The following is a 22,232-nucleotide window of genomic DNA, read 5'->3' as shown; positions in this document are numbered from 1 at the left end:
CTTTATACCTTCCTCCTAATATGTTCAAACTATGACTCCTCGTACCAGTCAATCCTGCCCTGGGGAAAGGTCCCTGGCTATTAACTCTATTAATTCCACACATTATTTTGTATACCTCGATCAGGTCTCCTCGCTTCCTCCTTCTCTTCAGAGAGAAAAGTCTGAGCTTATTCAACTTTTCTTCATAAGGCAAGACCTCCAGTCCAGGCAGCAACCTGGTAAACCTTCTTTGCACCATCTCCAAAGCCTCTGTATCTTTCCTATATTAGGGTAATCAGAATTGGACACAATATTCCAAGTGTCATCTCACCAGGGACTTGTAGAGCTGCAGCAAAACCTCACGGCTCTTAAATTCTATCCCCTGTTAATGAAAGCCAAAACACCATATGCTTTCTTAACAACCCTATCCACTTGGGTGGCAACTTTGAGGGATCTATGTATTTGCACACCGAGATCCCTCTGTTCCTCCACACTATCAAGAATCCTGTCTTTAATCCTATGTTCAGCATTTGACTTCGACCTTCCACAATGCATCACTTCGCATTTATCCAGGTTGAATTCCATCTGCCATTTCTCAGCTCAGCTCTGCATCCTGTCCATGTCACGCTGCAGCCTGCAATAGGTCTCTATACTATCAACGACATCTCCAACCTTTGTGTCATCTGCAAATTTACTTACCCACCCCTCAACCTCCTCATCCAAATCATTTATAAAAACTACAAAGAGCAGAGGCCCAAGAACAGAGCCCTGCGGGACCCCACTCAATATTGACCTCCAGGCAGAATACTTAACATCTTCAACCACTCTCTGCCTTCTGTCAGCCAGTCAATTCTGAATCCAGATAGCCAAACCTCCCTGTATCCCATACTTCCTTACTTTATGAATGAGCCTACCATGGCGAATCTTATCAAATGCCTTGCTGAAGTCCATATACACCACATTCACTGCTTGAACTTCACCGATCTGTCTTGACACCTCCCCAAAGAACTCAATAAGATTTGTGAGGCATGACCTGTCCCTCACAAAGCCATGCTGACTGCCTTTAATCACACTATGCTTTGCCAAATAGTTATAAATCCTATCCCTCAGGATTCTTTCCAAAACTTTGCTGAGCACAGACGTAAGACTGACTGGTAAAGAGGAACAACATTCACCTCCTTCCAATCCTCCGGTATGACTCCTGTGAGAGTGAGGAGGCAAATATCCTCACCAGCAGCTTAGCAACCTCCTTTCTCACTTCCCGGAGGAGCCTAGGATAAATCTGGTGGACTTATCAATCTTAATGTTTTCCAAAATTTCCAGCACATCAACTTCATCAATCTTGATCTATTCATGACTGTATCCCTGCTCATGTAAGTTTTCATTTATCACAAGTTCCCTTTCCTTGGTGAAAACCAAAGCAAAAAACTCATTTAGGGCTTCTCCTATCTGATCAGAGTCCACGCACCAGTTCCCTCCGCTATCCCTGATCGGCCCTACCTTCTCCCTGATCATTCTCTTATGCCTTACGTATGAGTAAAATGCCTTTGGGTTTTCCCTAATCCTTCTTGCCAAGGATTCTTTGTGTCCCCTCCTGACTCTCCTCAGTCCAATTCTGAGCTCCTTTCTACCAAGCCGGTAATCCTCTAAAGCTGTGCTAGATCCTTGCTTCCTCCACCCTACATAAGCTGCCTTCTTCCTTTTGACAAGAAGGTTTTCATCATCCAAGGTTCCTTAATCTTACTCCTTCTTACCTGTCTCAGAGGAACAAATTTGTGCATCACTCGCAAAACTGCTCCTTTAATAGTCTCCACATGTCTGCTGTGCTCTTTCGTGGAACAATTGCTCCCAGTTTGTACTTCTCAACTATTGTCTGATAGCGTCAAAATTTCCTTTTCCACAATTAAATATCTTCCATCAGTAACTGCTCCTTTCACTCCAAGGCTATGCTAAATGTGAGGCAGTTGTGATCACTTTCACCAAAGTGTTTTCCCACTGCGCGATCTGGCACCTGTCCTGGTTCATTGCCAAGCACCAGATCCAAAATGGCCTCTCCCCTCATCGGTCTGTCTATATTCTGAGTAAGGAAACCCTCCTGAACACACCTGACAAAAACTGCTCCATCCAAATCATCTCCACTTAGGAGGTTCCAGTCGACATTGGTAAAGTTGAAATCACCCATAACAACAACCCTGCTACTTCTGCATTTTTCCAGAATGTGCCTGCCTATGAGATCTTCAATCTCTCTACTGCTATTAGGTGATGTGTAGAAAATCCCTAATGCAGTGGCTGTTCCCTTGCTGTTCCTAACTTCCACCCATACTGACTCAGTAGACAAACCTTCCTCAACAACCTTTGTTTCTGTACCTGTAATGCACTCTCTGATTAGCAATGCTGCATCCCCACCTCTTTTTCCACCCTCCCTGTTCTTTTAAAACGTTTTAAACCCTGGAACATCAATCAACGATTCCTGCCCCAGTGAAACCCACGTCTCCGTTATGGCCACAACATTGTAGCCCCAAGTACTGATCCATGCTGTAGTTTGTCACTCTTATTTTGGACATTCCTTGAATTAAAGCAGACACACTTTAACCGACCCCTTTGTTTCATCGCATGAGAAACCTTACTGATAGATTCAATACATCCTGACCTCCTCTCAGACATGTGGTTCTGATTACTATCTCCCTGCCAAACTAATTTAAACACTCCGAATCACACAAGCCAATCTCCCACCCAGGACATTTGGGCCCCTTCAGTTCAGGTGCAACCCGTCCTTCATGTACAGGTCCCAACTTCCCCAGAAGATATCCCAAAGGTCTAGGTATCTGAAGCCCTCCCTCCTGAACCAGCCTCGCAGCCACGTGTTAAGCTGCATTCTCTGACTGTTCCTCATCTCACTATCTCGTGGCACTGGTAGCAAACCTGAGATCACTACTCTACTCATCTAGCTCTTCAGCTTCCAACCTAACTCTCTGTAGTCACTTTTCAGATCCTGAATCCCTTTCCTGGCTATATCATTGGTGCCAATATGTACCACTTGTTTAGAGCAATAGGGAGGGTTTTAGGGGCTAGAGGAGTTTACAAAGACACAGCAGCAGATTGGTGAAGAGGATTCTGAACTCTTGAACGAGTATTTCAAAATTAAGGTATTGCTGGACTGAGAGCCAAAGACAGAGTGTTGAGTGAATAGAATGTGCTTCTGCGTTTGGAGACTTTAAACCCTGTTACGTAAACCCACTAAATACACGCTGACTTTCAAATCCAACAACCAAAGGGAAATAATTTCCCACAAACAATGACTTCCAGTCCCAGTCAATGTGGGTTATTGCACTCGAATTGGAAAATCATTTGCTCTGAGCAGTAACCAAATGCTAAATCAGTCTAATAAATCTTTAAGGAATCTTTTAACCAAGTGTGGAAGGTTAAATTGTGATAAAGGTGCTTGGCGGAGAGTCTCAGAATCTGCTGAGTGATTTTACAAAATGTAATCATCCGAAGTATCAGATAAATGAGCTTTGATGGTAATTCTTTGAAACCAGAAAATATTTGACAGGAGTTCCAACAACAGGTAAGGAGGAGATGCTCTTGAGCAAGAAATAAATGATGATTAATGTCCCTGTCTAAGTCACAATCGACTGGAATATTTTCAGATCAATGTTTTTTTTTCTATTTATTGCAGTAAAAGCTTTAAACCCTCAGTGGAAAATAAACTCAGCGCAACGCGACGGCGGATGGAGAAGTGGTTCACAAGCCATTAAATACTTAACAAGTGTAGTCGCTGTTATAATGTGGGAAACATTGCAGCCAGATTGAACAAACCAGGATCCCATGAATAGCAATGATTCATTAATGTTGTTTGCCCCAGCACTCACACAAACTTCTGCTGTTCTGAAGTACGGAAAGCGAGATGGTCAACAAATTCTTCTCCGCCACGTGAAACTGTAGGAAAAACCTTTCATGGCCTCCTAGAATGTGCAAATTGGCCAGAAACCTCCCCCTTTCACCCCCATGAGAAAAGCCTCCAAGTACTGCAGAAGCCCTGAGCAGATTCTTCCCAAACACTGTCCTTCTCCTTGGGTTTCCATGCAGGCATTGTCCACAGCAAGGGAAAGACAAGGTATTAGTGAGACAGGGAGAAGGAAGAGCAATAGGTGGAGCAAAGTGGGGGGGAAAGAGATAGATAGAGAGAGGCAAGACTATTGAAGGCAATGAGTGCTGCGTCACGTGATCTTTTGTTTTCAGACGAGACATTGAAGCCCTCTCGACTGGATGTCAACTATTGCCACTCTGTCAACAATGAATTGGGGATTTCACCCCAGACATTCTGAGCAATATTTATGCTTCAAACAACAACAACACAAAGCAGGTTATCTGGTCATTGTCACATTTTTGCTGCTTGTTCCAAAGGTCTTTCAATGTCGACAAATGCACTTTGCAAATGTCCTGAGGTGGCCAAATCTCAGTCCTTTTTTCTTTGTCCCAAACTACAAACCTGGAATAATCGGCTGACATTAGAGAGGATGAATTATGAGGTGCTGCCCGAGTCCCGTGAGGAGACACAGAGAGTCCAATTTCCCCACTGACTGTCCATTCCTTTCTATGATCCAAATAAACCTGTTGGACTATCACCTGGTGTTGTGTGATTTTTAACTTTGTACACCCCAGTCCAACACCGACACCTCAGTCGGCCTGGGTGACTGGGCAGGCTCAGACCTCAGCTGCAGTTTTCCTTTCCGGGGGGATGGGGGGAGAGGGAAGGTTGGAGCGTGTTTGAACGGCGCCGCAGTAAACGCTGCATCTGTCCTGCCGCTCTCCTCAGCTTTCCGGTGGCGCTGGAAGCGGCTCAGAGCAGCGGGCGGCCGTGGGCGGCGGTGAGCAGCGCGGTCAGCGAGAGCAGCGCCCGGTGCAAGGAGGGCTCCCGGGCCGATTGTGAGACGCAGCCTTCCGCTCCCTTCCTGCACTGGACTTTCTCACACAGGAGCCCGGTGTAGGGAGCGGGGCACCGGCACCTCCCGTTCTCCTCACACACACCTCCGTTCTCACACCGTGTTAGCAAGTTATCGCACACTCCCCCTGCGAGAGAGAAAACAAAACAAAACACACAATAAGGTCAGGCCGTTGAAAATCTGCCCACATTAAAGACCTACACTTTACAGCAAGATGTTTATTAACGAGAACACACACTGGTGAATATAATAAAGAATAAGCAGTAAACTCCAGCAAATAAGAGAAAGGTCAGGAAGAAGTGGATTGACAAAGTTTTAAAGGTTCGGAAAAAGGTGGAATTCTTAAAATACGTCCAGGAGTGTTTTTCTTAAATGCCTACATGGTGAAAAGCCGATAAGAGATGCGTTAACGCTGAACATAACAGTTTTAGGTTAGATTCCCTACAGTGTGGAAACAGGCCCTTCGGCCCAACAAGTCCACACCGACCCTCCAAAGAGTCGCCCATCCCCTTCTGACAAATGCACCTAACAACTATGGACAATATAGCATGGCCAATTCACCTGGTCTGCATATCTTTGGAATGTGGGAGGAAACCAGAGTACCCAGAGTAAACCCACACAGACAAGGGGAGAATGTGCAAACTCCACACAGCCAGCCACCCTAGGTGGGATTGAACCTAGGACTCCGAGGTAGCCGATGGTAGAAGTGTCAGCAGGGGAGCATTTTGGAGATAGTGATCATAACTCATTATGATGTAAGGTTGTGATGGAAGTGGTGAAACATGGACCAGAAGTAAATCTTTTGAATTGAGGAGAGGCTGATTTAATACAATAAAGGAGAATCTCGCCAAAGTGAAATGGGAGCAACAACTTGCAGGAAAATCTACACTGGACCAGTGGGAGTCTTTCAAAAAAGAAAATATTGAAAGTGCAGGGCCAATTGTGAAGATGAAAAGTGGGACCAAAAACTCCAGAGAATCCCTGTAGATGCTGAGGGCTCAGAAAATGGGGAGAGGTTACCCACAACAAAACATTGAAAGTGAAGAAGGAGTGTGAGAAAACATTGTTGAGTAATGTTAAAAATGGCAAAACACCAGGTTTTAGTCCAACAGGTTTATTTTGAGGCACTAGCTTTCGGAGCACTGCTCCTCTGTCAGGTGGTTGTGGCAAACACCTTATGATGGAGCAGCACTCTGCAAACTAGTGCCTCCAAATAAAACTGTTGGACTATAACCTGGTGTTGTGTGATTTTTTTACTTTGCCCACCCCAGTCCAACAGCGGCACCTCTAAGTCTTGGTGGGTAATATAAAGGAAAATATAAAGGCATTTCATAAGTATATTGGGTAATAACCTGGGAAAGAATAGTGCCCATTAGGCACCTAAGTGCCAGACAGTGGTGGAGTAGATGAGATTTTTAAATGGTTACATCTGTGTTCATCTGATAGAGAAGAATGATGTAGATATAGAAATCAGAGAAGAAGACTGTGATATGCTTGATCAACTGGATGCAGGTTTGCTCGCTGGGCTGGAAGGTACATTTTTAGATGTTTCATCACCCTACTAGGTAACACCTTCAGTGGGCCTCCGGGCAAAGCACTGCTGCTGATTCCTACTTTCTATTTATATGTTTGGGTTTCTTTAGGTTGGCGATGTCATTTCCTGTTCTTTGTCTCAGGGGGTGGTAGATGGGGTCTGAATCAATGTGCTTGTTGATAGAGTTCCGGTTGGGATGCCATGCTTTTAGGAATTTTTGTGTGTGTCTCTGTTTGGCTTGTCCTCGGATGGATGTGTTGTCCCAGTCGAAGTGGTGTCCTTCCTTATCTGTATGTAAGGATACTAGTGAGAGAGGATCATGTCATTTTGTGGCTAGTTGAAGCTTTTGTATCCTGCTAGATAGTTTTCTGCCTGTTTGTCCAATGTAGTGTTTGTTACAGTCCTTGCACGGTAATTTGTGCTTGTTCTTCTCAAAACTCACTATGCTTGAACAAATTGCAATTGATAGGAAGGAGGTTATAGCTAGTTTAAGATTGTATAAATTGCCAGGCCCAGATGAAATGTATCCAGGCTGCTGTGGGAGGCAAGGGAAGAATTATATTAGTTTTCAGATCCTCTTGGGACATAGGAGAGACACCACAGAACTGGAGGACATCTAATGTGGTACCACTGTGGATAAGCAGGAGGCTGGAAGAACACAGCAAGCCAGGCATCATCAGGAGAAGTCACTGTTTCAGGTGTAATCCTTCTTCAGGACTCCTAAGGAAAGGCTTAGATGACAGTGTGTTAGAGATAGGCTGGTTATATTAAACAAAATGACTTGTAGATTTAATCCTGAAAAAAAAAAGAGATGATGCATTTTGAGAGGACTAAAAACACAAACACACAATGAATGGGAGGACTCCGGGAAGTACAGAGAATTAGCTGTACAGTACCATGAGCCAGTTTATTCAGGCAATGAGACAACTGAAGGAAATGTTTATGATGCAAGTGAGATGAAACATTTGTGGTGGTGTCAGTGCAGGAGAGGGTCAATCAGTGGTTTTCAGTGAGTGAGTGGGAAGTGCAGGAATAATAAGTCATTCTGGAGGATGAGGTAAGGTGAGCTGTTGCATTAACATGACGCATACAGTACAGTTCTGAGAGCTGCAGTCTGGGTGAGCCTTGGTGACTTGGAAATGCAAAGGCAGAGGTAGTGCTGGCAAGTATGAGGCAGGTTGTGGATATAGGTGTGGATCTTTGTGGTGGTGGTCTGGGAAAAGGACAGGTTCCTTCTCCCTCCATGCCTTAGAGTCATAGAGTCACAAAGTCATGTAACAGACCCTTCATCTCAATTTATCCATTCCAACCACATTTCCTAAACTGGAACCATCCCATTTGCTGCATTTGGCTTATATCCCTCTAAACCCTTCCTAACCATGTGTCTATCCAATGTCTTTCAAATGTCATAATTGTACCTGCCACTACCACTTCTTTGAGCTGCTCATTCCATAAATGTACTACCATCTGTATGAAAAAGTTGCCACTCAAAGTCCCCCTTGAATCTTTTCCCTCTCACCTTAAAACCGTGCCCTAGGGAAAAGACCTTGGTTATTCCAGCTACCATCACCATTATTCATGAAGCAGTCAGACAAACTTTCCCTTCCTCTGAGCCACTAGTCAAAGATTGAAATTGCAATACCTCAGTGCTAGGGGTATAGCTCCTGACTTGCAGTCTCTGAAGTGGTGTTGTTGTTGTTGGGCTGTAAATATAGCACGGAGTAGGGGAAGCCAAAGATTATGTGCAGTGGTGAGCATTTCCACCCTCTCTGGCTGTGCGATTCACAGAGAAAGGTGCCCAAAAGTACAATTGCATAATTAACGCTGTGATGGGCTGAGGATTGCAACAGAAATGCTGTTTTGAATCATGATGGACTGGGTGCCAGGAAGCTCACTGGGCAAACTGCTTTATCGGAAAATGAGAGAACTCTGCCAATATTTCTAGATTGAATTATGGCACTGCCCACCAGCCGAAAGAAATCCTGGTTTGATTTGTTGTCATGTATCATAAGTGCACTACCTTTAAAGCAAATGTTTCAGAAGAAAATGTGTACTATATGTGGAAACTGTTGGTAGATAGAACGCGTTTGGACTTTCCAATTATGTTTGATGAATTACTACTTGGGTGGACTCACGACTAAACAAACAGAGTGAAGATTCTGAGGACAGGTCAGATAGAAAGCTACTGCAAGAAGACAATAAGATTGGTGACCAAAAAAACCTGGGTTTGAAGGTGCTGAGGTACAAACTGGATGTTTGAATGCATTCTCTTTCTTCTGAAAACTCAATCAAATTGTTTGAGAGATCTTACCTTGCTCTGAATTGGTGCCCTCAAGTGATGAAATACTTGGCCTTGTGTGAGTCAGCTTTGGGTCTGCTGCATGTATCAGGAGAAATCAGCAATATCAGTCACAGATGGAGAACAATGTCTGACCTCAGTACAGCATCTCTCACAGAGACACGCATACCCAAACACACATGATAGACAGACATATTTATGGACAAACATATTCACTTGCAGACACAAGGACAAAGATGTGCTCACACAGACAAACACAGGCACAGAAAAACATGCAATGATCAATCAATCAATTAATCAGACTTGACACTGAAAAATCAGTGGCAACATTAGGGCAGATGATCAAAACTCAGTGAAAGAGTGAAATTTGAAGGAATTTCTTTGAGCAGCTGAAACAGGTGAAGAGATTGTGAAGGTGAGGGAGGGAATTCAAAGGTTTTGTGGTCAGGCCACACAGTTTCTAGATGTATTTCTGATCCCATGTTGTACACTTTGTCGGTGTGATGAGTTAAGGTCATTTGTAGTTATAATTGTTCTCTGTCAGTATGTGAAGTTAGAGCCATCCTCAGTTATTGTGGCTCCTTCATAGTCAGTGTGTGTAGTTATGGTCACTTTGGGTATGAGTGGAGAGTTATAGTCACTCCAATCAGTATTGGGGAATCAAGGCTAGTGTGGTGAGCTATGGTCACCCTGTCAGTGTGGAGTGTTATGGGTCATTCTCAGAGTGGGTGCTGGTTTGAATGTTGAAGTGATGTATGGTTGCAAACAGGTGAAGCCTGGAAAACTCTTGGAAAAAATGTGAACAGGTAGAATTGATCAATTTTGCAGCCCTGAAGCTGGGATTGTAACAGGCTCCTTTTGGTCCTGGTATCAGACTTTCTACAAAAACTCCCCCTATTTCATTTTCACTGTTCTCACTACGATGGTTAAGAAGTCCTTTCTTCTGAGCAGAGACATACATCATATATCACAAATTCACTCCTCCATTACTCGAAGAAATTATATCAGATACAGGGTGGTCTGGTGGCTCAGTGGTTAGCAATGCTGCCTCACAGTACCAGAGTCCTGGGTTTGATTCCAGCCTCAGGCAACTGTCTGTGTGGAGTTTGCACATTCTCCCCCTATATCTGCATGGGGGTTAGGTGAATTTGCCATGCTAAAGTGTCCAGGTGCTCAGGGATGTGTGGGTTAGATGCATTGGTTAGGGTAAACATAGAATAATAGAGTAGGGGAATGGATCTGCGTGGGTTACTCTTTGGAGGGTTGGTGTGGACTTGTTGGGTCAAATAGCCTGTTTCCATACTATAGGGATTCTATGATTGAGATACATCAAATAAAGAGATTTCTGATCCCAGTGTCTATTAACCTTCTTCTGTTCATCACAATCCCTCTCCACCTCAATACCTGTGACATAGTCACTCCCTGTTTATGCTTGTACCCAAAATTGGAGGTGTAGTGGACAGTGAAGAAGGTTACCTCAGAGTACAACAGGATATTGATCAAATGGGCCAATGGGCTGAGGAGTAGGAAATGGTGTTTTATTTGGATAAAAGTGAGGTGCTGTAGTTTGGAAAGGCAAACCAGGAGAGAACTAATACACTTAATGGTAAAGTAATGATGTTGCCAGGGTTGAAGGGTTAGTAGGCTGGTGCTGTTTGCCCTGGAGCATCGGAGGCTGAGGGGTGACTTTGTAGAGGCATGGATCGGATAAATAGACAATTTTCTCTGTGACAAGGGACTTCAGGAATAGAGGGCATAGGTTTAGAGATCAAGGGGAAAGATTTAAAAGGGACCTAAGGGGCAACTTCTTCATGCAGCGAATGATGTATGTATGGAATGAGTTGCCAGAGGAAGTGGTGGAGCCTGGTACAATTACAACATTTAAAAGTTATCTGGATGGTTATATGAACAGGAAGCGGTTGGAGGCACATGGGCTAAGTGCTGGCAGATGGGATTAGATTAGGTTAGGATATATGGTCAGCATGGATGTGTTGGACCATAGGATCTGTTTCTGTGCTGTATATCTCTATGACTCTATGTCACACAGTCAATCTCTGTTCACCTGTACATTTGTCACAGTGCCACTCCCTGTTCACCTCTACACCTGTTACAGAGTCACTTCCTCTTCACTCTTACACCTAGAATCAGAGACTTTTGCAGGACAGGAGGCCATTAAACCCATTGTGTCTACACTGATTGCCAAAAGAGCTATCCATCTTGACCTTCTCTCCAGTCCTATCTCTGTAATCCTCTAAATCCATTATATATCCAGCTGTCTTGTGGAATCCACCTCTGTCACTTTCTCAGGCAGTGCTCTCGAAAGGGAGAAAGTGAGGACTGCAAATGCTGAAGATTAGAGCAGACAGTGTGGTGCTGAAAAAGCACAGCCAGTCAGGCAGCATCCGAGGACCAGGAGAATCGACGTTTTGGGCACCTTCCTGATGAAGAGCTTATGCCTGAAATGTCGATTCTCCTGCTCCTTAGATGTTGCCTGACTGGCTGTGCTTTTCCAGCACCACATACTCGACAGTGCTCTCCAAATCTCACAACTCTGAATAAAGAAGTTCCTCCATATCTCACTCCTAGCTCTCTTGCTGACAATGTTGAAATTGTGACCCCCCTAGTCACTGACATACCAATTAGTGGAAACAGAATATCCTTCTTTACTCTAACAAAATTGTTCAAAATTCTGAACACCTCAATAAGGTCACCTCTTAGTCTTCTTTGCTCCAAGGCAAATAAGTTTGATTTCTCTCATCTTTTCTTGTATCAAAATCCCTCACTCGTGCTGTCATTCTAGTAAACCTCCTTTGCAGTCACTCCTTTGCAGTGCCCACAACTGAACACAATACTAAAAATATGGTCTGACCAATGATTTGTGGAACTGTAGTATCACTATGCTTCTACTTATAAAGTATCACTATGACTCTATAAAACTTCTTAACTGTTTCAACTTGACTGGTCACCTTCAGAGAATATGCACGTGAGTCTTTCTACTCCTGTACTTCCCTCAAAGTTATACCATTGAGCGTGTATTTTCTCTAAATGTTTCTTCTATCAAAATGTATTATCTCGCAGTTTCTCTGCATTGAATTTCATCTGCTAGGTGTCTGCACATTTGGATAACTTGTCAATGTTTCTTTGAAGTCGCCCAGTGTCATTCTCACTATGCTCCCTCACTTAGCTTCATCTGCAAATTTAAAGATTTTGCCCTCAACCCCCATTTATAAACTTACCATAAAATCAGATTAAGGAAGGGTCTCAACCTGAGTCCCTGGAGCACATCACTTTCAATTTGTCTCCAATCTGAGAAATGTCCAGCTAAAGCTACATGGTTTCCCATCATTTAGCTAACTTCTAATCCATGTTGCCAATGACCCATCAATCCCAAACATTTCCAACTTGCTTATCAACCTGCCAAGTAGCACTGTATCAAATTCTTTCTGTAAATCCAAATGTACAACATCCACAGCACTAGCTTCATCCATGACCTGTGTCACCTTACCAAATAACTCATTTAAATTTGTCTCACATGACCTGCACTTGACAAAGCAATGTTGACTGTCTAGTATTAACTGATTTTTCTTGAACTGTATATTTATCTTATCCTGTATTATAACATCCATCAGTTTTCCCATTACGGATGCCAAGCTGACTGATCTGTAGTGTCCTGGGTTAACCTTTGCCTCTTTCTTAAACAACAATCAGACCTTGGGTGCACAGTTCGCTGAATGTAGTGCCACAGGTAGACAGGGTGGTGAAGAAGGTGTTTGGCACTCTTAACTTCACTGGTCAGAACATTGAGTGTAGGGGTTCAGATGTCATGTTTCAATTGTGCAGAACGCTGTTTAGGCCATATTTAGAATACTGTGTTCAATTCTGTTGCAAAGATGTTGTTAAATTGAAAAGGTGCAGGAAAGATTAACAGGATGTTGTGGTTCTGTTCGCCAAGCTGGGAATTTGTGTTGCAGACGTTTCGTCCCCTATCTAGGTGACATCCTCAGTGCTTGGGAGCCTCCTGTGAAGCGCTTCTGTGATGTTTCCTCTGGCATTTATAGTGGCTTGTCTTTGCCGCTTCCAGTTGTCAGTTCCAGCTGTCCGCTGCAGTGGCCAGTATATTGGGTCCAGGTCGATGTGTTTGTTGATAGAATCTGTGGATGAGTGCCATGCCTCTAGGAATTCTCTGACTGTTCTCTGTTTGGCTTGTCCTATAATAGTAGTGTTGTCCCAGTCGAACTCATGTTGCTTGTCATCTGCGTGTGTAGCTACTAAGGATAGCTGGTCGTGTCATTTCGTGGCTAGTTGGTGTTCATGGATACAGATCATTAGCTGTCTGTTAGTTCGACTGGGACAACACTACTATTATAGGACAAGCCAAACAAAGAACAGCCAGGGAATTCCTAGAGGCATGGCACTCATCCACAGATTCCATCAACAAACACATCGACCTGGACCCAATATACCGGCCACTGCAGCAGACAGCTGGAACTGACAACCGGAAGCGGCAGAGACAAACCATTATAAATGCTGGTGGATACATCACAGAAGCACTTCGCAGGAGGCTCCCAAGCACTGAGGATGTCACCTAGACAGGGGATGAAACGTCTGCAACACAAGTTCTCAGCTTGGCAAACAGAACCACAATGAGCACCCGAGCTACAAACTTCTCACAAACTTTGATTAACAAGGATGTTGCCTTGACTGGAGGGTTTGAGTCACAGAAAGAGGCTGAATATAGACTGGGGATTTTTTTCCCTGGAGTATCGGAGGCTGCGGGATGACCATAAAGAGGTTACAACATCATGAGGGGCATGGATAGGGTGAATAGCTAAGGTTTGTTTCCTAGCATTGACACGTGCAGAACTAGAGGGGATAGGTTTAAGGTAGAGGAGAAAGATTTATAAAAGGACTTGAGACGTAACTTTTTAATGCAAAGGATGGTGCATGTCCGGAACAAGGTACCAGAGGAAGTGGTGGAGGTGGGTACATTTACAATCTGCATGGGGGTATGAATAGGAAGAGTTTAGAGGGATATGAGCAAAATGTTGGCAAATGGGACTAAGTCAGATTGGTACTAAGTCTTGTCAGTACGGATGACTTGAAGTGCAGAGTCTGTTTCCATGCTGTATGACTCTAGGACTCTATAGTGGTGTCACATTTGCAATTCTCAAGTCCTCAGGCACTATTCCTGTGTTCGGAGAAGTCTGTTACAGCTGTGCAGAGTCACTCCCTGTTCACTTCTATGCCTCTTACACAGTCACTTCCTATTCACTCCTACAACTGTGATACAGTCACTCCCTGCTCACTCCTATACTTCTTACACAATCACACCCTCTTCAATCCTCCGCCTATTTCTCAGTCAGTAAGGGATGTGGGAAGTTTGAGGGCATCAGTTTGTTCCTGATATGGAAATGGGCTCGAGATCCAAGTCATATTTACAACTTACAGCCACTGATGTCATTGTCAGGGATACCTGGAGAGTGAAACAGAAACAAAAAGAATTAGAAAGTTGAATGGTTAAGAATCTTTATTGATAAACCAAACAAATATAACAAATATTGCAGAGTGTATATGAGGTTGAAGTTGACCTCTCAAATGCCCTGACAACCTCAGAGGGTTCCATGAGGACAGCATGATCAGTTTGGGCCTGTACTGGTTAGAGTATCGAAGAACGAGAGGTGACCTTTTCGAAACATAAACATTCTTAGAGGACTTGACAGAAGAGATGTGGAGAGGTTGTTTCCCCTTGTGGGAGAGTCTGGAAGCAGAGGGCATTAACTCAGAGTGAGGGGTTGCACATTTAAGAAGTGAGGCGGATTTCATTCTCTGGCAGATGAGTGAATCTGTTGAATTCTTTACTGCAGAGGGGTGTTGAGGCCAAGGGTCATTGAGTATATACAATGGTGAGATAGTTGTTTTTGTGGGGAAATCAAGAGTAATGGAGAAAAGTGGGAAAGTAGTGTCAAGGATGATCAGATCAGCCATGACCTCACTGAATGGTGGAACATACTCAATGGGCTGAATGGCCATTTTTGTCTGATGGCCACTGGTATTCACATGTGAAGCAGAATGCCCTTGGTGAGATGAGGTTGATTTGTAAGTGTGAGATTAGTGGGTAAGCACATTATCATGAGATATGAATAATGTGTAAGTGCATAAGGTTAGCATTTCAGAGTGTCACATAGAATGCTTGGCTGTTTAGTTGTGTCATTAGCTTTTTTTACAGATCTCTATGTATTTTACCAGCAGCTATCTCTCTGGTGTTTGTGTGTGTGTGTGTGTGTGTGTGTGTAACAATTTTGACCTCACCCTCATAATTTCACTTTGGTCACTATCTCTACATTACACTGACAGAGGGCTTTAAAATCAGGAAGATTCTGAATGAGTAAATCAGGCTAAAATGTTTCCACTGACGGGAATGGTCATTGGATAAACATATGGATGATAATGGAATAATGTAAGTTAGATGGGCTTCAGATTGGTTTCACAGGTTGGCGCAATGTCGAGGGCCAAAGGGCCTGTACTTTTCTATGTTCTAGGAGAGTTGATAACCCGAGAAGCCAGATTAATTGTAGTTCATTACATAAACATCAGAATGAAGATTTATTTTGACATAGTGAGTTATGATTGATCTACAATACAAATGTTTGAAAGAATGTGGAAAGAAATTGGATAATAGCTTTCAGAAGGGATTTAGAAAAATACTTGACAAAGGAAGCAATTGCAAGGCTGTCATGAAAGACCTTATCAAAGTTTATAACATAATAAGGAATATGGATAGACCTAATGGCAGTTGTCTTTTCCCAAGGATGGGGAATCTCAAGACTAAGGGACACATTTTTAAGGTGAGAGGAGAGAGATTTTAAAAAGACATGTGGGGCAACTTTTTCACACAGAGGATGGTTCTGGTGTCGAATGCACTTCCTGAGGAAGTCGTGGAGACGGGGACAATTACAACATTTAAAAGACATTTGGGTAAATACATAAATAGGAAAGATTTGGAGGGATATGGGCCAGGGGCTGGCAGGTGGGAATAGTTTAGTTTGGAATTATGTTTGGCATGGACTGGTTGGACCAAAGGGTCTGTTTCCATGCTGACTCAATGAGGGGACTAAGACTTAATGCTGCCTCATAGCACCAGGGATCCAGGTTCGATTCCAGCCTTGGAATTTCTCCCTGTGTCTGCGTGAGTTTCCTCCGGGTGCTCTGGTTTCCTCCCACAATCCAAAGATGTGCAGGTCAGGTGAATTGGTAATGCTAAATTGCCTGTAATGTTAGATGCATTAGAGTCAAAAATAGAGTGGCGCTGGAGAAGCACAACAGGTCAGGCAGCATCCGAGGAGCAGGAAAATTGATGTTTCGAGCAAAAGCCCTTCATCAGGAATGAGACTGGGACCCTCGGGGCTGGAGACATAAATGGGAGCTGGGGGGATAGGGTTGGGGAGAAGGTAGCTGAGAGTGCAATAAGTGGATGGATGTGGGGGTAAAGGTGATAGGTCGGAGGGAATGGTGGAGTGGATAGGTGGGAAGGAATATTGACAGGTGGGACAGGTCATGAAGATGCTGCTGAGCTGGAAGGTTGGAATTGAGGTAAGGTGGAGGGGGAGGGGAAATGAGGAAACTGGTGAAGTCCACATTGATGCCATGGGGTGGAGGGTCCTAAGGCAGAAGATGAGGCGTTCTTCCTCCAGGCATTGGATGGTGAGGGAGTGGCGATGGAGGAGGCCCAGGACCTGCATGTCCTCAGCAGAGTGGGATGGGGAGTTGAAATGGGGTGGTGGGGTTGATTGGTGCGGGTATCCTGGAAACATTCTCTGAAGTGCTCTGCGAGAAAGCATCCAGTCTGCCCAATGTAGAGTAGACCGCATCGGGAGCAATGGATACAATAAATGACATGTATGGAAGTGCAGGTGAAACCTTGATGGATGTGGAAGGCTCTTTTGGTGTCTTGGACAAAAGTGAGGGGGGAGGTGTGGCCGCAGGTTTTGCTATTCCTGCGGTGGCAGGGGGAGGTGCCAGGATGGGAGGGTGGGTTGTTTGGGAGCGTGGACCTGACCAGGTAGTCTCGGAGAGAACAGTTTTTATGGAAAGTGGATAAGGGTGAGGACGGAAATATATGTTTGGTGGTGGGGTCCGTTTGGAGGTGGAGGAATTGTCGGCTAATGATGCGATTTATGCGGAGGTTCGTGGGGTGGAAGGTGAGTACCAGGGGGTTTCTGTCCTTGTTGCAGTTGAAGGGGTGGGGTGCGATGGCGGAGGTGTGAGACACGGATGAGATGAGCTGGAGGGCATCATCAACCACATGGGAAGGGAAATTGCGGTCTTTAAAGAAGGAGGCATCTGGTGTGTTCTGTGGTGGAACTGGTCCTCCTAGGAGCAAATGCAGTGGAGCCAGAGGAATTGGGAATACAGGATGGCATTTTTGCGGGAGGTAGGGTGGGTGGAGGTGCAATCCAGGGAACTGTGGGAGTCAGTGGGTTTGTAAAAAATGTCAGTGTTGAGTCGGTCATCGTTGATGGAGATGGAGAGGTTCAGGAAGGGGAGGGAGGTGTCAGAGATGATCCAGGTGAATTTAAGGTCAGGGTGGAATGTGTTGGTGAAGTTGATGAACTACTCAACCTCCTCGTGGGAGCACGAGGTGGCGCCAATGCAGTCATCAATGTAGCGGAGGTAGAGGTGGGGAGTGGTGCCGGTGTAACTATGGAAGTTGGACTGTTCCACGTAACCGACAAAGAGACAGGCATAGCTGGGGCCCATACGGGTGCCCATGGCTACCCCTTTGGTCTGGAAGAAGTTGGAGGATTCGAAGGAGATCTGGATTGTTAGGTGCACTAGTCAGGGGTAAATATAGGATGGGGGGAATGGGTCTGAGTGGGTTACCCTTCGGAGGGTTGGTATGGACTTGTTGGGCAGAAGGGCCAGTTTCTGTACTGCAGGGAATCTAATCAACTATCAGAATCATGATGGGCTGATTGGTCTCTGACTGAGCTTTCTGACTCTGTAATTGTGAAAGTGCACACTCTAAGTCTCTGTTTACACATTAACATAATTACAAATGCCCACCGCATTGTGTTTGGAATTGATGCATTGCCGGAGGGAAAGGGCTGACAACGCGAAATATGAAGTGAAACACCCCCTCCCCCCACAGGTGCTAGACTGAGCTGGAGAGATGTTCATTACTCACAGACATTGGCCGTCCCTTTGGGGATGGGGAGGTACGAGCCTGCTCTCCACCGTCGGCCGTGAAAACCTTTCTTGCATCGACCGCAGTCCGGCCCCGTGGTGTTGTGCTCACACTCACAGCTCAGCTTCCCTTTCTTCATGACACAGTTGTTGGCGTGAAGGTTACACTTGCACCTGACAACACACAACAGCAAAACTCCGGTCAGCTCTGTTTAAAAAAATAACCCAGAAGTCCGCTCCTCCTTCATCAACTTCACTCTGCAAACAGTCACATTTTTCATCCCGGGTAGTGTGTGTTTGAAATTCGCAGCTTTTGGTTGTGAGAGAGCAGCAGCAGCAAGGACAGGTTGGTTGAGAGCGAGAGATAGAGATTACAATCAGCTCAGCCATCCTCAGACCTTTAAAGCAAGGATCTGCAACATCAGCGCTTCATTGTTTGATGCCTGCCCAAAACTTTGGGATACCCTCAGGTTTCTGGAACTGCCAGGTTATTGTATTTTTTCCCTTAAAAATCATCATCACACTTTGCATTTGTCTAGCACCTTTGAGGCAGTAATCCATAGCTTACTGGGAGAGTACAGAACAGTCTCTCATGGAATCCCTACAGTGTAGGAAGAGGCCATTCAGCCCATCACATCCACTGTCCAAGAGAGCATGGCACCCAGGCCCATCCCACATTTCCCATCACCTGCACATCTTTGGACTGTGGGAGGAAACTGGAGCACACGGAGGAAACCTACGTGGAGAACATGCAAACTCCACACAGACAGTCATCCCAAGGCTGGAATCAAATTCGGGTTCCTGGTGCCTGAGGCAGTGGTGCTAACCACTGAGCCACCACACCACCCATATGACCATTAGTTGTCATGTCTTCAGCAGTTTGGACCCTAAGATTTGGAATTACCTCTCTAATTCCAAGGCTCTCTCTTCTTTCGTCCGACTATCAAGACTGCCTTCTTTTGGCCAAGCTTTAAGACAATGCCCAATTCTGTGTCTTGGTGTCACATTTTGTCTGGTTAAGACTCCCATGAAGCACTTCAGCCCATTTCACTACCACAAGGGTGGTAAGGGCATTATCTAAATGCTGTTCATTAAATTTGGAAAGGGTGGACCTTCTGCACAAACTCTCTGCAAGGAAATAGGGTACACGGGTGAAGCCTGTTTTCCCTGTTGGGGAGTTCACAAACCAGGGGTCATAGATTCAAGCCGACTGGCAGAAGAATTAGAGGGGTATGAGGAAAAGCATTACTACACAGAGATACTTGGAATTTGCAGCCTCACAGCGCCAGGGACTCGAGTTCGATTCCCGCCTTGTGCGACTGTTTATGTGGAGTTTGCACATTCTCCCTGTGTCTGCGTGGGTTTCCTTTGGGTGTTCCAGTTTCCTCCCACAGTCCAAAGATGTGTAGGTCAGGTAGATTGGCCATGCTAAATTGCCCATAGTGTTAGGTGCATTAGTCAGAGGGAAATGGGTCTGTGTGAGTTACTCTTCAGAGGGTCAGTGTGGACTTGTTGGGCCGAAGGACCTGTTTCCACACTGTAGGGAATCTAATATAATATAATCTCAATTTGGTGGTAGAGGCAATGACCTTAAACTCTTTAAAAAAAACCCACCAGATCGGCACTTTACATCGCAATAAGCTGCAGGACTATGGGCTATGCAGGACGATGGAATGAGAAAGGGCATCTGGATATCTTTGGGTCAGCATTGCCGAGATGAACTGAATGGATCCCTTCTGTGCTGTATCATTTCTTTTGTTCTGTGGCACTAAATGTAGGAAAGCTGCCCATGAGTAACTCCAAGTTAGCAGAATCTAGCGAACAATCAAGTCAAGATATTAAAGAAAAAGCTGAAGGCTCTGTATCTGAACGTAAATAGCAATCATAATAAAGTAAATCAACTGATAGTGTACATTGAAATAAATGAATATGATCTGATAGTTATGGAGGCAAAAGACCATAAGACATAAGAGCAAATATATGGGCCATTTTGCACATTGAGTCTTCTCAGCCATTGCTGATAAATTGCTCTATTCCATTCTCCCACCTTCTCCCCATAATCTTTGATCCACTTAACAATCCTCTTATCTATCTCTGTTTTAAGTATACTCAATGACCTGGCCTCCATGGCCTTCTGTGTCAATAAGTTCCAACGATTCACCACTCTCTGGCTGATGGAGTTTCTCCTCATCTCCATTCTATAGGGTCTTCCCTTTATTCTAAGGCTGTGCCCTTGGGTCCTAGACTCTTATGCAAATAGAAATATTTTCCCAACATTCACTCTATCCAGACCATTCAGTATTCTGTAAGTTTCAATCAGATACCCCCCCATCCTTCTAAACTCCATTGAGCATAGACCCAGAGTCCTCACATATTCCTGATGAAAGGCTCCTGCCCGAAACGTCAATTTTCCTGCTCCTCGGATGCTGCCTGACCTGCTGTGCATTTCCAGCACCACTCTAATCTCGACTCCTCACATGTTAAACCTTGAATTCCTGGGATCACTCTCATGAACCTTCTCTGGACCTGCTCCTGGGCATGTACATCCTTCCTGACATATGGGACCCAAAATTGCTTATAACATTCTAAATGTGGTCTGACCAGAGCCTTACAAAACCTCAGAAGTACATCCCTGCTTTTATACTTTCATCCTCTCAAAATAAATGCCAACATTGTATTTGTTTTCCTAACTACTGGCTCAACCGGCAAGTTAGCCTTCAGAGAATCCTGCACGAGGTCAGCCAAGTCTTATTGCACTTCAGACATGGTTTTGGAAGATGGGAATTGGTTCTTGTTACATTACAGAGAAAGTAGAGCACTGTTTAATGAATCTCTGGTAAATGTTAAGTTTTATTCTTACGTTTTTGCACACTATACAAATTGGTATTAAAGTTAATTAAATATGTAAAACGCAAGTAAGTAAATAATTGAATAATTAAAACCAATTAAAGATGGCAGGACAGCTGATGCGATAAGACTGAAGCATTTGGGAGCTGCAGGATGCCATTGTGATCCACGGCAAGAACATCTGCAGTAAGTGCTTGAAATCCAAGCAGCTTGGCTCAGTGTTTATAATCTGGAGGCTGAACTATGGACACTACAGAGTATCAGGAAGAGGGAATGTCGCCTGGATTTTTGCACTGGGAGGTAGTCACACCACTGGGGATAAGGTCTCCCGGATTTGGTCAGGAATAGGAAAGTGTGACCGTGAGTGAGGCAAGTAACAAGAGAGAGGGCAGAGGTACAATCTCTGCAATTGCCCAATAGGTTTGAGATTCTCTCGCACCCCGCACTGCCCGGTTCTACCTCCTTCCCAAGCATTGACCTCTACACCGCTGAAGCCAAACGCCAACTCGAGGACACCTCTTCCTACCGCCCCCTCGACTATGACCCCACCCCCCATCACCAAACCATCATCTCCCAGACCATACAGAACCTCATCGCCTCAGGAGATCTCCCGCCCACAGCTTCCAACCTCATAGTCCGGGAACCCCGCACTGCCCGGTTCTACCTCCTTCCCAAGATCCACAAGCCTGACCACCCTGGCCGACCCATTGTCTCAGCATGCTCCTGCCCCACTGAACTAATTTCTACCTACCTCGAGACTGTCCTATCCCAAGTCCAGGAACTCCCCACATACGTTCGAGACACCACCCACGCCCTCCACCTCCTCCAAGACTTCCGTTTCCCCAGCCCCCAACGCCTCATCTTCACCATGGATATCCAATCCCTCTACACCTCCATCCACCATGACCAGGGCCTCCAAGCCCTCCGTTTTTACCTCTCCAGACGTTCCCAACAGTACCCCTCCACCGACACACTCATTCGTTTGGCCGAACTGGTCCTCACCCTTAACAACTCCTTCGAATCCTCCCACTTCCTCCAGACCAAAGGGGTAGCCATGGGCACACATATGGGCCCCAGCTATGCCTGTCTCGTTGTTGGCTACATAGAGCAGTTGATCTTCCGTAATTACACCGGCACCACTCCCCACCTCTTCCTCCACTACATTGATGACTGCATTGGCGCCACCTCGTGCTCCCGCGAGGAGGTTGAGCAATTCATCAACTTCACCAACACATTCCACCCTGACCTTAAATTTACCTGGACCATCTCTGACACCTCCCTCCCCCTCCTGGACCTCCCCATCTCCATCAGTGATGACCGACTTGACACTGACATCTTCTACAAACCCACCAACTCCCACAGCTACCTGGATTACACCACTTCCCACCCTACCTCTTGCAAAAATGCCATCCCGTATTCCCAATTCCTCCGCCTCATCTGCTCC

At 45.1% G+C, this 22,232-nt stretch overlaps 2 protein-coding genes across 10 annotated transcripts in view; one reads left to right on the top strand and one right to left on the bottom strand.

Moving 5' to 3' along the window:
* The window catches only part of LOC122541318 (netrin-G1-like), a 910,622-nt gene that overhangs the window by 97,727 nt on the left and 790,663 nt on the right, over window positions 1–22,232 (top strand). The window lies entirely within an intron of this gene.
* The window catches only part of LOC122541315 (netrin-G1-like), a 74,771-nt gene continuing 56,169 nt past the window's right edge, over window positions 3,631–22,232 (bottom strand). For 5 of the 6 annotated variants that reach the window (XM_043677953.1, XM_043677952.1, XM_043677954.1 and 2 more), the window contains 4 exons: window positions 17,943–18,115; window positions 14,205–14,231; window positions 8,771–8,836; window positions 3,631–5,052 (listed from right to left, as the gene is read on the bottom strand). In XM_043677953.1, coding sequence (XP_043533888.1) covers window positions 4,823–5,052; window positions 8,771–8,836; window positions 14,205–14,231; window positions 17,943–18,115 — 496 coding nt within the window. In that variant the 3' untranslated portion in view covers window positions 3,631–4,822. The remainder of the gene's footprint in view (window positions 5,053–8,770; window positions 8,837–14,204; window positions 14,232–17,942; window positions 18,116–22,232) is intronic. The other variant, XM_043677956.1, reaches the window with a different exon arrangement.

This window comes from Chiloscyllium plagiosum, chromosome 37, assembly GCF_004010195.1.
Source record: "Chiloscyllium plagiosum isolate BGI_BamShark_2017 chromosome 37, ASM401019v2, whole genome shotgun sequence".
Classification (NCBI taxonomy): Eukaryota; Metazoa; Chordata; class Chondrichthyes; order Orectolobiformes; family Hemiscylliidae; genus Chiloscyllium; species Chiloscyllium plagiosum.
Note: the sequence above shows the minus strand (reverse complement) of the source record. Positions and strands in the feature narration are given on the sequence as shown.